Raw genomic sequence first — 16,160 nt, 5'->3', positions numbered from 1 at the left:
AAAGACACTGGAGTGGTTTCCCATTGCCTTCTCCAGCTCATTTTACAGGTGAGGAAACTGAAGCAAACAAGGTTAAGTGACTTGCTCAGGGTCACAAAACTGTCTTGAGGCCATATCTGAACTCAGGAAGAAGTCCTCTTGATGCCAAGCCAGGTACTCTATCCACTGTGCCACCTAGCTGCCCTATAATAAATGTTACAGCAACCAAAATAGCTAGATGTGAAGTGTATCCCCCAGGCGAACATGAGATTTCTAAAACTGTCAGCCTGTAACAGCCCACCTTAAGAGCTCAGCCTATGTACTCACAGATACTGTAGTTGTTGAGATTAATTTGGAAACTAATATGCTCTTCAAATCTGGTTGGTTCTATAGCCTATGAGATTGATAACTTGGAATGGAACAGGCCCAGGAAGAAACCCATTCTAGAGAAATCTTACCAGGACTCATTGGGTTACTGACTGATCAAACTGGGGATCCCAGAACTGAGGATGCTCCGAAAGTAAGCCCACAGACCCACGATGCTGCAAATGCTATGCGCTCCAACATGGGGACCAACTAAAGTGTAAACTATGAACCTGTAAATTTAAGTCCATAAAGGATGCTAATTACTGGCAAGAGTGAGTGGAGGTGACTGCCAGTATTAAACAGTGCTAATTCCAATATTGAATTCCCTGCAACACTGGAAGAAAAGAGGACTCCATCAACCAACCACTGTTTATTAGGCAATTATGTTTTAGGCTTGTGTCATGGACACAATTTTTTAAATGCATAAAATACATTAGATAAGAAACCAATTATATTATCAAAACACAAAAAACAAGTTTACAGACCCCAAGTTAAGAACCTTGGTTCTAAGTTACAAAAACAAAAATTCACAGTCCTTGCTCTCAAAGAGCTTACAATCTATTTTGAGAGAAAACAACATGTATACCCAGGTATATACAAAACAACTGATTTTTTAGAAGAAACTAGGAGCTAGGGGTAGAAAGTATTAGGAAAGTTTTCACGTGGAAGGTGGCATTTGAGCTAAATCTTAAAGGAAATTAAGACTTCTAAGAGGCAGAAGGAAAGAAAAAGTGCATTCCAGGCAAGGGGGACAGAGAGACAGCACGCAGAGGACCACGTATGAGGTACAGTAGGCATGAAGGGGAGTAAAGTGTAATAAGGTTGGAAAGGTACGTTGGGGCCAGGCTGTGAATGGCTTTCAATGCCCAATAGAGAAGAGTTTATATTCAGACCTAAAGGCAACTGGGAATATGGAAGAAATTTTCAATTTCATAATTCTCTCTTGGTTCTTGCTAGCAACTTAATGTATCACTGAAAATCCTTTTCACATTAGGAAAACCTTAGTAGCATGGCTCTTATGGTCCATTCAATTTTGCCACCCACCCCCTCACCTCCTCAAGAAGCCATAAATACAGAAGAGCCACAGGTCAGCTGGCCAACCCTCACGAAAGGATCACATGCCTGCCTCCTTTTCTTATTTTTATCTTTAGATTCCCCTTGGGACTCTCTTAAACCTATTCACCAGAATATTAGGGCCTCCTGTATAAGACAACATATTTAAATAAACATCTAGAAATTAATACACTAAGGAAAACTGTGGGTCAATCTCAGTCACCATCAGCATGAAGTTTCTTATGGAACCTTAATGTTGCTATGTAATCTGCAGCAGAAAAGTAGTGTTCTAAGTCCATATTTTTAAAAGATCCACTGGGTGAATGTGCTGCAAAGAGGAAAAGAGGGCCAAAAAAACAACATAAACAATGACTGAAAAGGAACCAGACTTGTGTTGCCTCCTGCTGCTGTTAGGTAACAGAGCTGATTAACATGCTGATAAAGCTATTTTCAGGGAATGTACTTGAAAGGAGAGAGAAGCGATTTCTCCTCTCTCTTCTTCAGGGCAGCGCTTGAGCATTGCAATGACACAACATCTAGTTTCATTTTTGTTTTTTCTATTTACATTGTTGTGGTAACCACAGAGATCATGTGCCTGGTTCTTCGTACTTCACTTTACATCAATTCAGTTTAAGTCTTTTCAAGCTTCTTCACAGTCACTGTTTATTACAGAAGAAACATTCTATTACATTCATGTGCCATAACTTGGATAATGATTTCCCAATGGAAGGGCATCCGTTTTATTTCCAGTTCTTTGCTATGAATATTTTGGTGTATATTGTAACCTACTTATTTCAAGTAATATTTGATTATGTGAAGTATGCCAGTCTAAACAAACAATTCCTACAGTCTCTTGTAGTTTCTTTATAATACAGATTGATCCAGATATTAATTCTAAAACCATATAAGCTCAGTTTTGATCATTTAGATTTGAATTTAAACAGAAACTAAGTTAAATAAGAGATGCTGAACTCAACCTTGTGCTAAGTACTGCAGCTAAAATATAGCAGTTTTGAGTTCTTATATTCATCCTCAAATGCTTTCTAAGATCTTCCTTACACCTCTTTTCTTTTTCTGCTTAATCCATTGTTAGCAGAAAACAAGAGTTTTCTCTGCATTTACGTAATGACTGCAAAAACACTGAGCTGGTAGGGAGAGAGTACTGGATCAAACTCAAGGGAACAGTTAAACTACAGTAAGGATTTATCTAATCAGGTTCATTTAATCAAATTGGAACTTTAAGAAGGCTGCTGGTGTTAAGAGCCACTCTGCAATACCATTAAGGCCACACAGGTCAATTCAGCAATGTAGTCCCACCCCTCCTGGGATTATTGGGCCTAAAATAATTTCAGACAGAAATCTGGAGCGTAGGCTCAGTTACAAATTGGCACATGAAAACTTTCAGGTAATGCTGATAGTTTTTTTCTTTGGAATGTCAATCACCATAAAATCCTCTGCTAGAGTCACTTCTTGGAAATCTAACACAGATTCTGCTTGCTTTTTTAATTCTCTAATATCATCTGTTTCTCCCTCTCCAGACAAGAGAGGTGGTTTGTATCTCTGACTGAAGTGAGTGAGAACCAGTCTCTTGACTTTGCACAACTTAGCAAACTCTGCTGCCATACGTGGGGTGCTATGACCGTATTCTTTCGCTTTGTCCATGTGAGTGTCATCTAGAGTGGCTTCATGAACCAAAAGATCTGCCTCAAAGCACAGTTTCACTCCTTCATCACCTACAACCCCAGAGCAGTCACCCAAAATGCATATTTTTCTTCCAGGAATAGGTTTTTCTAAGACATCTTGGGGAGAAACTTTAACTCCATTTTCCAAAACGACAGTCACTCCATTTTTCAGTTTCCCATAGGCAGGACCTGGCGGGACACCTAATGATGAAGGCAGATGTGATTAAATCACCGGAATGGTATTTACAACTTTTTAAGAATGTTCCACTCTATCATCATCACAAATGTCAAAGACAAAAGGCATTTGATTCTTCTCACAATTGTGTAACCATTAAAAAAAAGTATGAGAAACTAGGATTAACTTTACATTTCAAGAAACTCAATTCTGGCTATTGGTATTAATGGTATCTTCCTCATCCACATGTTAGATGATTTTTAAGCTTCTAAGTCCCATCTGGGATCTTATTACAGCAGCCACATCAGCCTTGTTTCCATCCTCTGCATAGAAAGGAGCACAGAATGTACATCTACCAGTTAATCTCTGGATTAAACTGTTCAGGTAACGCTATATAACCTACACTTAGGTGATGCATGTACAGCGACCTAGAGAACTCACAAAAATAACGGATAAAATAATTCTCTTGTGTGACTGATTTTCAGAAGACAGTCAAGAGGCTGTCTGATCACTGATCCTTCATCCCAAATTAAGTTATAGACATCCAACAAACTGAATTGGCTGCTGAATAAAGGCACAACTCAACATCCTTTTGCTGATATAGAAAACCAAGCATCACCGTAAAGGCTACTGTTATACCAAACTGTTATGGAAGGCCAATGATCCTTCTTAAAATGTTGCTGCTATGGAACTAACTCCTCCTTCTGTAACTTGCATTGCACCTAGCATTGTGCGTTTAGAAACTATTTAATGAAGTTAGATAAGGTGTGCCTGTAATAACTATAAACACATACAGCACAAATACTATTTAAAAGCCAAGGTGGTGAATCTGTGCAGTCTTTTGGCAGCCTCATCTAAACAAAAACTGGGATGCAGTTCTGATAATGTGTTCACATAATTATATAGTCTGCTGCTCCAAAGGGACTCTTGACTTTCAAAAAAAAAAATTTCCATAGCTCTGCATCTACAGTAACAACATCCCCCTCTCCCCACAGCCCTCCAATGTTTACACACGTTTGGCTTGTGCTCTGGCAAGTACTTCTGGGCTTCTGGAATTAAGTCTTTAATCAATAAGCAAATTTCCAGTAAAGAATTTAAGTAGACACGATTGTGCTTGAATGCTTGGGTGGCTGATAAGACAGGCTGGTTCACAACTGCACCTGCGGTTTAAACACTTCCAGCAGCATCAAAGACCATCCTAACATAATTAATGGGCAGCAAACTCACTTACCAAGGTCTTTCAGTTTCTGTGCATTGAGTCTACCCGGACGTTCCTTCTCTGCCACTGAAAAACCAAAGGATGGAATTCGATGGAAGAGGCGAAATGCTTTTACAAGAAACTGCTCATCATTGACCAGTACATAAGAGCCTTCAGTTGAGTCTAAGAGGATTGTTCTCCCTTGTATCTCTTTGGGAGGGCTGTCAGCTCCATCTAGGTAAGAGAAGTCTTTTAATTCTCCAGCAGGGCACTGATCTTCTGTGGGCACCAACTCATGGACAACATAGGGGAAGGTCAGCTCTGAGCGAGAGAGCTCCATAGTCTTCCAGATGAAATTCCGAAGCCCTACAGGCCCATAGATTTCCATAGGTGGTTTGGAAGCACTGGGACTGCTCTGGAGACTGATAGTGCAAAGAAGACCAGGAAGGCCAAAGAAGTGGTCCCCATGAAGATGAGTTATGAAGATCTTTGTAATTCTCCCTTTTAAAATGAAACAGAAAAATAAGATCATAATTTTATTTAGGAGAGACCAAAATAAAATGCCTTGGAAGATAAAAAGCATACAGAGCAGTGGTGTATAATTAAGGGTTCTATTTCCCATGATCTCATTCACTGAAGTTAACCGCGTGATTCAGGGATCTTTTTTGTCATAATTATACTGTACAGCATGGAGTAGTAGATGGAGTGCCTGGAGTCCAGAAGGTATGGGTCCAAGTTCTGTTTCTGACACTTAACTAGTTCTGTGAAAATGGGCAAATCATTTAACCTCGGGGCTTCAGACAGGTCGCTAACCCTGTAAGTGACGGATAGATTTCAATTTGCCTTGGTGGAAGAAGTTCCCACATCAGTGAAATTTCAGACTACTGACAATTTATTCTAGTTTTCTTTTTTCCCCTATAAATTCTTTTTAATTTTTTTTAACTGTCAAGCATTTATTGTTTCTCACTCCCATCTTCCTCACCCTCAGAGGGAGGCGGGAGAGAGAAGGGAATTTTTTTGCTCTAGTTTTCAAAGTTCTACCACATTTAAAACGTGAAATCTATCTGTGACCCAACATGGTTCAAAACAGCTTTTTTCCAAATGAACACTTCAAATACAATACTTTAATTTATAATCTGAATCAGTTTGTTCTCTAGATGGATATTTATGAAACTGCTCCATCACTGGTAGCCAAACACCGGAATGGCGGGTGGGGGGGGAAGGTCTACTCTAAGAAAGTATGGGTAAATTGGGACCTTTGACACAAACACTAGTGGTGTATCGCTTCCTTTTATTCCCTTATTTATATTTTTCTTCTCTGGGATGTCTATTTTCCCTTTCTCTTGCCTAGGCCTGGACATGTCTAAACACGATTTGATCCTGCTAGAGGCAAATGAAGCTTCTGAGGAGGTTGCTAAGACCTGGTCTGAACCTGGCCTCAGCAATGACATTATCAGGCTCTTCTTTTTCTCCATCTTCTCATCCCTCAACAACAACAACTGAACTTAAGGTCACGGACTAGATACTAAAAACTAGGAAGCCTTTCTCTACTAAGTAAAAAAACTATTTCCCACAGTTTTGTCAAATAGTTTTACAAAAGATGTAACATTCAACAGCAGACATAGAGAGAAGGTCTAAAGAGAAAGATAATTATAATTATCGGGGGGGGGGGGTAGTGGTGGTGGTGGTGGTGGTGTGGAATAGGCCTATGACAGATTACAAAAAATCAGGACTTTCATTTGGAAAGATTAAATATGGGTAGGCATACAATTAGCCTAAAATCGTAAGAGGGAGAGGAATAATGAATCTCAACTTTGTCAACAGAGGTAGAAGCAATCTTGTAAGTTTGAAAGAGGTAAATTTAAGACAAATAAGTTTCTAAAGCGAGTAGCAAATTAATGCAAACTGTTACCTGAAAAGGTGGCACAAGATGAAACAGGTTGGGACAAATTAATGGGTAGTGGGTCCATAATGGGATATGAAGAGGAACTGAAATGTTGGGTGATAGATTTCTAATCTCTCAGGTAGACCATGGACTATCTTCCCACAAAACATCCTTGGCACTTTTGTCAACCAGAGTATGAGTCTCAGGGTGGTTTTTCTCATGTTCTCACATAAGAAAGGTTTTTCTGCTCGTCAGACAGAGCAAGTCTTCTGAAGAATAGCAGGCCCAAGAGCATAAATCAAAGCCTTCCTTATGCAAATCTTGAATCTGTAAGACAAAATTCATTTCTAGCCAGAAAGGTGGGAAAAAGGTCTGGGTGTGGAGTCAGAAGACTTGGCTTTGAATTCAGTAGGAGCCTACTACTTATTATCCACAGAACTGCACGGACGCATCACTTAACCTCTTAATTTCCTCCACTGTGAAATGCAGACACTACTACTTACGCAGAGGGCTATCTGGGGAAAGCGCTCTATATATTATAACGCCATACAAGGCAGCTGTGGTACAACGAAGCCATACTAGCTCTGGAATCAAAGACCTACGCTCAAATCTACTAGCAGTGTGACTCTGGGCAAATGGCTTAATCTGTATATGCCTCGATTTCCTCAGCTGTACCATGGGGATAATAACATCTGCGTTACCTACCTCAAAGGCCTGTGGTAAGGGACTAAAGGAATTTGCGGACCTAATTCTGTAAACTGCAAAGTACTCTGTGAATGTGAGCTGTTATCAACAAAGATTCTGAAGGCTCAGGTCCTGGGGATCAAAACCGAATAATTCAGAATTTGCAAAAAAATTTAATAACAGTGGCTGCTGATATAGAATTAATAATAAGCCAATACCTGTTAATGGGAACAGTAATCCGAGCATTCACCTAACTTAAAGGGATACTGGGTGCACCAAGTCTAGATATTTTGAGCTCCTTTGGAAGAAGGCACCACACTACAGATGCCCAGCAGCCTCCAGGCATCTGTAAACTGACTTTAAGAACGAATGGCCTTCCCAGAAAGGCTGGAGGCGGTGAGTAGAGCTTTGTTCAGGTCCTCAAAGGCCCCGAGAAGTAGCCCCAAATGTCTTAGAAATAGAGTGAGAGCAGGGCGCAGCTTCGCACCAATAGAGCCTGTGTTTCTTACAGAAGGATATGGGTGACTGTGGGGCAGATGCCCAAAGGCTGACATGTTATCACATCCCTATAACTTTCCTGCTGGAGTTCCCTGCCAGCACTTTCTTGGTACAACACCATCACTTCCCTTTCTCCCCCGAAATATCTTAAGTTAAGGATCATCACCATAAATATTAATTCCAAGCATCAGTTAACTTTTCTCAGGCATGTAAAATACTAAAAGAGTAATGACTTCAATCAACAAGTATTTACTGAATACCTACTACTTAAGGACACCCTACTTGGTACAGAAAAGGCATAAGACTAGGTTCTGTTGTAAAGAAGCTTAAGATCTATTTGTGGAGACAGGATTCAAGCAGAGAACAACGCATGGCAGCATATAATTAAGGGTAACACTTTTTGCTTCAGAATGGAAGGGCTTTAGGAATTCAGAGGACAGGAAGATCAGAGAAGACTAAAATGGACAGGGAAGACTTCACAGATGAGTTGTTGGGACTGGAACTCGACCTTGAAGGATGCATAGTTTGTTTAGGCTGAGTGTAAAAGGCATTCCAGGCAGGAAGAGTAACATAATCGAAGGCAGAGAGGGAAGGCAGACTGAGTTTGGTGTATTTAAAGAGTGGGGAAATCAATCTGACAAAAATAGAAGGTGCCACACTTGTCAAATCAGGGACAAAGCACTCGCTTAGATGTGTGTGTGTGTGTGTGTGTGTGTGTGTGTGTGTGTGTATACATATATGTATGTACATATAGAATACAGTAAAAATACAAATAAAGGCAAAGTCGTTAAATACAGAGTAGATGGCAAAAGAGCAAAGGGGCACAGGAAAGGGAATGGGCAAAGGCTTCAAGTAGGCGGAATCTAAGCTGCAACCTGGAGGAGAGGCAGGAGAGAGGAAGAAGTGCATTCCAGAGATGGAAGATGGGTACCGCAAAGAGGAACAGAGGAGAGAGGAAGGGCTGTGTATGAGGAACAGAGAGGTAGCTGATCTGGCTGGACTGTAGAGTATGAAAATAATATACAAATGCGCCTGGAAATGTCACTTGGGGCCAGGCTGTGAAGGACTGAACAGAGGAGTTTATATTTTATCCTAGAGGCAATAGGGGGCTGGAAGAGTTGATTGAGTCAGGGATGGCAAGGTTAGACCATGTACTGGGGGAAATCTCTTGGCTTTCAGTGGGCAGCCTGCTTTTCTCTGTTCATCAAATACCATCACGGTGTGGCTGCTATGGGCTACTTTTCCAGGCTGACAAGGAAGCTCAAGATACAAATTCAGAAGAAGGTACCGACTTAAAAACATCAACAAGCAAAACTTCAAAGAAAAATGCAGATTGGACACAAGCCCAAAAAGAATTCTTAGAAGAGCTAAAGAAAGCAAATTCTTTAAAAAGCCAAAAAAAAAAAAAATATTTTTGAAGTCAAATAAGAGTAGTAGAGGAAAATGGGAAAAGAAATTAGAGGAATAAAAGAGAATTACAAAGAGAATTAGTCTGGTAAAACAAGGTACAAAAAAATACTGAAGAAAATGACTCCTTAAGAATCAAAATTGGCCAAATGATAAGAGATGTACAAAATCTTACTAAAAAAAAAAATAGCTCCCTAAAAAGGAGAATTGGTCAAGCAGAAACTAATGACTCCATGAGACATCAAGAAACAATAAAACAAAATAAAAGACTGAAAAAAATAGAAGAAAATGTGAAATATTTCATAGAAAAAAAAAAACCTGACCTGGAAAAAAGAATGAGGAGAGATAGTTTAGGAATTATTAGACTACCTGAATGCCACAATTTTAAAAGAGCCTAGACATCATATTTCAAGAAATTATAAAGTAAAACTGTCCATATTATCTTAGAACTAGAAAGCAAAGTAGGAACTGAAAGAATTCTCCAAACATCTCCTGAAAGAAATCCCTAAATGAACACTCTCAGAAATGTCACAGCCAATTTCCAGAGCTCCCAGGTCAAGGAGAGAATACTGTAAGCATCCAGAAAGAAACCAATCAAATACAGTGGAGCCACAATAAGGATCACAGAAGATTTAGGAGCTATAGGAGCGAACAGCTTGAAATATGATATTTCAGAAGGGAAAGGAGATAGGATTACAACTAAGGATAACCTATCCAGAAAAACTGGGTATAATCCAACAGGGGAAAAATGGATATTCAATGAAATAAAGAACTTTCAAACATTCCTAATGTAAAGACCAGAGCTGAATAGAAAATCTGACATTTAAACACAAGACTCAAGAGAAATGTAAAAAGGTAAACATGAAAGGGAAACCATATGGGACTTGATAAGGTTAAGCTATTTATATTTCTACATAGGAAGGTGATACATGTAACCCTGAAGAACTTTATCATTATTAGGGCAGTTAGGAGTCTACTTAGAGGGCATGGATGCAAGTCTATTTTATTGAGATGATCTCAAAAGAAGAATGGAAGGGTGAGAAAAAGGGATGTTCTGGGAGAAAGGGGAAAGGGAGACGAAGATTAGGGAAAATAATCTCACATAAAAGAGGAAGAATTTTTACAGTGGAGGTGAAAATGGTAAGGGAAAGCGGGCAAGATTTGAACCTCTCATCTGAACTGGTTCAAAGAGGAGAGAATCTCAATTTCCCTCTCTCTCCACACACACACACACACACACACACACACACACACACACACACACACACACGTATAGACACAGATGTGGATATAGAAATTCATCTTACCCAACAGGGAAGTAGAAGGAGAAGGGGCTAAGAGAAAGGGACGGAGAGGTTAAGTAGAGGGTAAATTAAAGAAGGCAGTGATCAGAAGCAAAACAGACTTTTTAAAAGAGGACATGGTAAAAAAGAGAAGGATAAATAGAAGAAAATAGGGTGGAGGGAAATACAGAGTTATAAATCATAACTGTGAATGTGAACTGAATGAATTTATCTATAAAACGGAAGTAGACAGCAGAGTGGATAAAAAACCAGAACCCATATGTTGTTTACAAGAGACATACTTGAAAGAGTATTTTAACACACAGCTAAATAAAGGGCTAAAGCAGAATCTATTATGCTTTATCTGAAGCAAAAAAGGCACGGGTAGCAATCATGATTTCGGACAAAGCAAATGCAAAAATAGACCCAATTAAAAGAGAGAAACTACATCTTGCTAAAAGGTACCATAGACAATGAATTGGTATCAATACTAAACACATATGCACCAAAATGACATAGCATCTAAATTCTTGAAAGAAAAGTTATTGACTTACAGGAAGAAATAGACAGTAAAACTATTCTAAAGGGGGACCTCAATTTATCCCTCTCAGACCTAGATAAATCTAACCATAAAAAATAAGAAAGAAATCAAGGAGATGAATAAAATTTTAGAAAAGTGAGATACGATAACACTGGAGAATACTGAATGGGAACAGAAAGAATTATACCTTTTTTGTCAGCTATACATGATGCCTTCACAAAAAACAACCCTGTATGAGGACATAAAAACTTCACAAACAAGTGCAGAAAAGCAGATTATATTAAATGTACCCTTTCTGAACCATGATGCAATAAAAAGTACATTCAATAAAGGGCCTCGGGGCAGCTAGGTGGTGCAGTGAGTAGAGCACCGGCCCTAGAGTCAGGAGGACCTGAGTTCAAATCCGGCCTCAGGCACTTGACACACATACTAGCTGTGTGACCTTGGGCAAGTCACTTAACCCCAATTGCCCTGCTCCCCAACCCACCCCCCCTACAAAAAAAACAAAAAAGGACCCTGGAAGCATCGATTAAAAATTAACTGGAAGATAAATAATCTAATCCTAAAGAACGTGTAGATCAAAGAACATATCATAGAAACAATCATTAATTCCATTAAAGATTATGACAACAAAGAGATGACATACCAAAATTTGTGGTATGCAGCCAAAGCAGTACTTAGGAGAAAATTTCTTTCTCTAAATGCTTACATAAATAAAAGAGAGAGATAATAGATCAATGAGTTGGGTATACAACTAAAAAAAACCTAGAAAAAGAACAGAATTAAAATCCTCAATTAAACACCAAAATAGAAATCCTAACAATTAAAAGAGGTTAGTAAAACTGAAAGTAAAAAAAACAACAATGAATTAATAAATAAAACTAGAAGCTGGTTTTATGAAAAAATAAAATAGATAAAACAGTGACTATTTTTTTAAAAGGAAGAAGAAAATCAAATTTCTTGTATCAAAAATGAAAACAGCAAATGCATAACCAACAAAGATGAAATTAAAGCAATTATTAAGAGCTATTTTGCCCAACTGTGTGCCAATAAAACTGACAGTCTAGGTGAAATAGATGAATATGTTGTTCATTCCTTTCAATTATATTAGACTCTTTGTGACCTCATTTAGAGTTTTCTTGGCAAGGATACTGGAGTAGTTTGCCATTTTTTCTCCAGCTCATTCTACAGATGAGGAACTGAGGCAAACAGGTTTAAGTGACTTGCCCAGGGTCACACAGCTAATAAGTGTCTGAGACCATATTTTAATTCAGGAAGAAGAGTCTTCCTGACTTCAGGCCCAGCCCTCTATCCACTGTGCCACCTAGCTGCCCCTAGATGAATATATACAAAAATATAAACTACGCATTTTAATAGAACTGGAAATAGACTACTTTAACCCTATCATAAAAACAGCCACAGAGAAGCTGCCTAAGAAAAACTCAAGGGCAGATGGGTTTACAAGCAAATTGTACCAAACATTTAAAGAACAATTAAATCCAAAATTATGTAAACTGTTTGAAAAAGTAGGTAAAGGAGTCCTACCAATTTTCGTCTATGACACAAATATGGTTTTGACAACCAAACCAGGGAAAACAGCAAAAGAGAACTATAGACCTATTTCCCTAATGAATACTCATTTATAAATCTAAATAAAATACTAGCAAGGAGATTACAGCAATATATCACAAAGACCTACACTATGACCAAGTGGGATTTATATAACGAATGCAGGGCTGATTCAATATTAGTAAAACTATAAGCATAACCAACCATATCAATAAAAAAAATATCATTAATCAACAGATACAGAAAAGGCTTTTGACAAAATACAATACCTATTCATTTTCTCTCACCTTTTACGAAATGTATTTAGCATGTTATTTTTCCCCAGTTACGTGTCAAAACAATTTTTAACAATCATTTTTTATAACTTAAGAGTTCCAAATTCTCTCCCTTCCTCCTTCCCAATCCCACCCCCCCACTGAGAGGGCAAGTAATTTGATATAGTTTATACATTTGTAGTCATGTAAAACATTTCCATATTAGTCATGTTGTGAAAGAAAACACAGAAAAACAAAACCTCAAGAAAAATAGAGTAAAAAACGTATGCTTCAATCTGTATTCTGACACCATCCATTCTTTCTTTGGGGATAGATAGCATTTTTCACCATAAGTCCTTCAGAGTTGTCTTGGATCATACAATACTATTCCTATTAAAAACACTAAAAAGCATAGGAATAAATGTAGCCTTTCTTATAATAAGTGGTATTTATCAAAAACAAGGGCAATCATTATTTATAATGAGGACAAATTAGAAGCCTTTCCAATATTGTATTAGAAATCCTACCTATAGCAATAAGATTAGGAAAAGAAATTGAAGGAATAAGCATAAGCAACAAGGAAACAAAATTATCCCTTTTTGCAGAAGACATGATATACTTACAGATTCCAAGAGAAATGAGTACTAAACCAAGCAAAAAAATTAACAACTTTAGCAAAGTTGCAGGATATGTGTATATACATATATATATATATATATATATATAACCACCAGACTAGACCACCAGCATAGACCAACATCTCATACTGTATACCAAGACAGGCTCAAAATGGGTACATGATTTGGACATAACGGTTGATATCATAAGCAAATTAGAGTAGTATGGAAGAAATTACCTGTCTGATCTATGGCTAAAAGAAGAGTTCATGACCAAACAAGAGGCAGAGAGGTTCACAAGACATAAAATAGACAATTTTAGTTACATAAATTAAAATGTTTTTGTACAAACATTAGCCAAAATGGAAGAAAAGCAGGAAACTGGGTTGCCACAGGTTTCTTTGATTAAGGTCTCATTTTTCAAACATATAGAGAACTAAGCCAAATTTAGAAAAATTGGGAGCCATTCCCCAATTGATAAATGGACAAATTATATGAACAGGCAGTTTTCAGAAGAAGAAATCAAAGCTATCAATAGTCACATGAAAAATGCTCTAAATCACTAATAATTAGTGAGAGAAAGGATTCTTTTTCTCATATTAATAACAAATTATCAAATTAGGATTGAGGTTTTCCCTTCCTATTTCCTCCATCAGAAACAAGACCCTATAGGTTATTCAGTCAGTCTCTGAAGGGCATTGCTGACAGAAGAGATTGTCCAAATCCTCATGCTTCTAGATCCTGAGTGAGACCCCGTTCAAACAGAAGACCTTACAGACAGAATCCAGTTTAGCAGAGTTCTTGCCCTTAGGAAATAAGCCCCTGTACTTGGAACCTTACATCAGAATTTAGGGTGACCCAGCTTATGAAGGGGAAAACCAACCAGTGTTCTAAGGAGAGATGGATTCTTTTGTGTAGATTGCTGGAGACAGCTGAGTCTCTTGATTAGGTCACATACTCAGCAGGAGGAGCGATAGAATTTTTGCCCACTTCCTCATCAATGTGTCCACCTCCCCCCACCCCTCCCGAAAGCTTGTTAACCAAAGTTGATTTCCACTCTCAGGGACAACCTCTTTTCCAAAAAGCTTTTAAGCATTCAATGATGGGGGTAAAATGCTACCCACCTCTAGATCAAGAACTAATGGATTCAAAGTGTGGAATGAAGTTTATTTTTTTTTTCCTTTTCACTATTTTTCTTGTGTTTTTTTTTGGTGGGGGAGGAATAGCTAATGTGGAAATATATTTTACATGACTGTATATGTATAATGGGTATCATTTTTCTTGCCTTCTCAATGGATGGGGGAGCGAGGAGGGAGTGAATGTCAAACTAAAAAAAAATTAAAATTTTCACCCATCAAGGTACTATTTACTCTTTAAAGCCCAGTACAAATCCCACTTTTCTTATGAAGACTTCCCCAACTGCCTTAGATAAAGGCATTTTTATGCCTCTTGACATTTTTATCATTCTCAATACACTGATCTAAATCAACATAGTGTTGTATTTATTCCAGGAAATTCCATAAGGTCAGGTGCTTTCTTACACATCTTCCTATCCCCAAGTAACTGGGTAAAGTGTCTTGCAGCTAATAAGCACTCAATAAATATTTGATGAATGAGAGGGAAGTCTGAATAGGTAGGATGGGTCCAGATTAAAGGACCTTGAAAAGCAGGCAAAATGATGCTATTCAAGACATTCTCATAAATAAGAAAAGCACCCGAGGTACACTAACCGACCTGCTTTAAGGTGGCTTTTCATGAACTGTGTTTGCGTCCCTTCCCCACAATCAAAGAGCCAGCAGGCACCTTCACATCGGAGAGCTACGGCAGAGGCTCCCCTGGTGGGTGATGGGTATGCAGAGCCCGTTCCTAGGAAGGTTACATCCATGGACATCTTCCACCCTGAAATAACAAAAAAGAATCCTGAGAGCACTGCTTGTCACAAATCACAAACTCAAAACCCTGTAGACATTACCGGTAGATGGTAAATGACATTCTGGGCACCAGACCAGTGTTAGGCAACCCAAGGTCTATTGTAGCATAACACACAAACACAAGGTAGATTTGAACAGCTTCTAAAATGCCTCTTACCAACAACTTCTAAATCATGGAGGACTGACAAATTTTTTCTATATATTTTTATTTATTTTGTTCAGTGTTTCCTAATTACATATAAAATTTTTTATCATTTTTTAAGAACTTTAAGTTTCAAATTCTCTCCATCCCTTCTACCTTCCTTGAGAAGGTAAGCAACTGATATCAATTATACATGTGAAATCATGCAAAACACATTTCTGCATTAGCCATGTTGCAAAAACAGACGAAAAACCCTCAAGAAAAAGAAAGTTTAAAAGGTAGGCTTCAATCTGCATTCAAAGTTCATCAGTTTGCTCTCTGAAGGTGGATAGCATTTTTCACCATGGGTGAAACTGGAATTCTGACTTAAATTAAAAAAAACAAACCTACCCATAAACCAATTAATTAAAAACAAGTCAGAATTCAGATTAGAAGATAAAACATTAAAATAATACTCAGCAAACTTTGGGTGATTCTGAAGTCACATTGAGCTCCTCTCTCTCCAAATTCCTACAGCCTTTATGGCAATCATTTTAGTTCTTAATCCTGTATTGCTGTTGCTTAGTCATTTTTCAGTCCTATCTGACTCTTCATGATCCCATTTGGATTTTTTTTGACAAAGATACTAGAGTGGTTTGCCATTTCCTTCTCCAGCTCATTTTACAGATGAGGAAACTGAGGCAAACAGGGGTAAGTGACTTGCCCGGGGTCACACAGCTAGTAAAGAGCCTGAGGCCAGATTTGAGCTCAGAAGATGAGTCTTCTGGACTCCAGGCCCAGCACTCTGTGCACCATGGCGCCACCTAGCTGCCCGGTTAAAATATTAATAATAACCTAGTTTAAGGTTGGGCAGCTAGGTGGTACAGCGGATAGAGTACTGGGCCTGGAGCTAAGTG

The 16,160-nt window shown here is 38.3% G+C and overlaps 1 protein-coding gene across 1 annotated transcript; it reads right to left on the bottom strand.

The window, feature by feature from the left end:
• Nucleotides 1-696: 696 nt before the first annotated feature.
• Nucleotides 697-15,084, bottom strand: ELAC1 (elaC ribonuclease Z 1). Its single transcript, XM_036751094.1, has 3 exons — nucleotides 14,926-15,084; nucleotides 4,487-4,954; nucleotides 697-3,281 (listed from the first exon to the last, which is right to left on the bottom strand). Exons 1-3 carry the CDS (start codon nucleotides 15,080-15,082, stop codon nucleotides 2,800-2,802), a joined length of 1,107 nt encoding a protein of 368 aa, XP_036606989.1. The 5' UTR covers nucleotides 15,083-15,084; the 3' UTR covers nucleotides 697-2,799.
• Nucleotides 15,085-16,160: the final 1,076 nt, after the last annotated feature.

The sequence above is a fragment of the Trichosurus vulpecula genome, chromosome 1 (assembly GCF_011100635.1).
Source record: "Trichosurus vulpecula isolate mTriVul1 chromosome 1, mTriVul1.pri, whole genome shotgun sequence".
NCBI classification, from domain to species: Eukaryota; Metazoa; Chordata; class Mammalia; order Diprotodontia; family Phalangeridae; genus Trichosurus; species Trichosurus vulpecula.
This window is presented reverse-complemented; position numbering and strand designations above follow the sequence as displayed.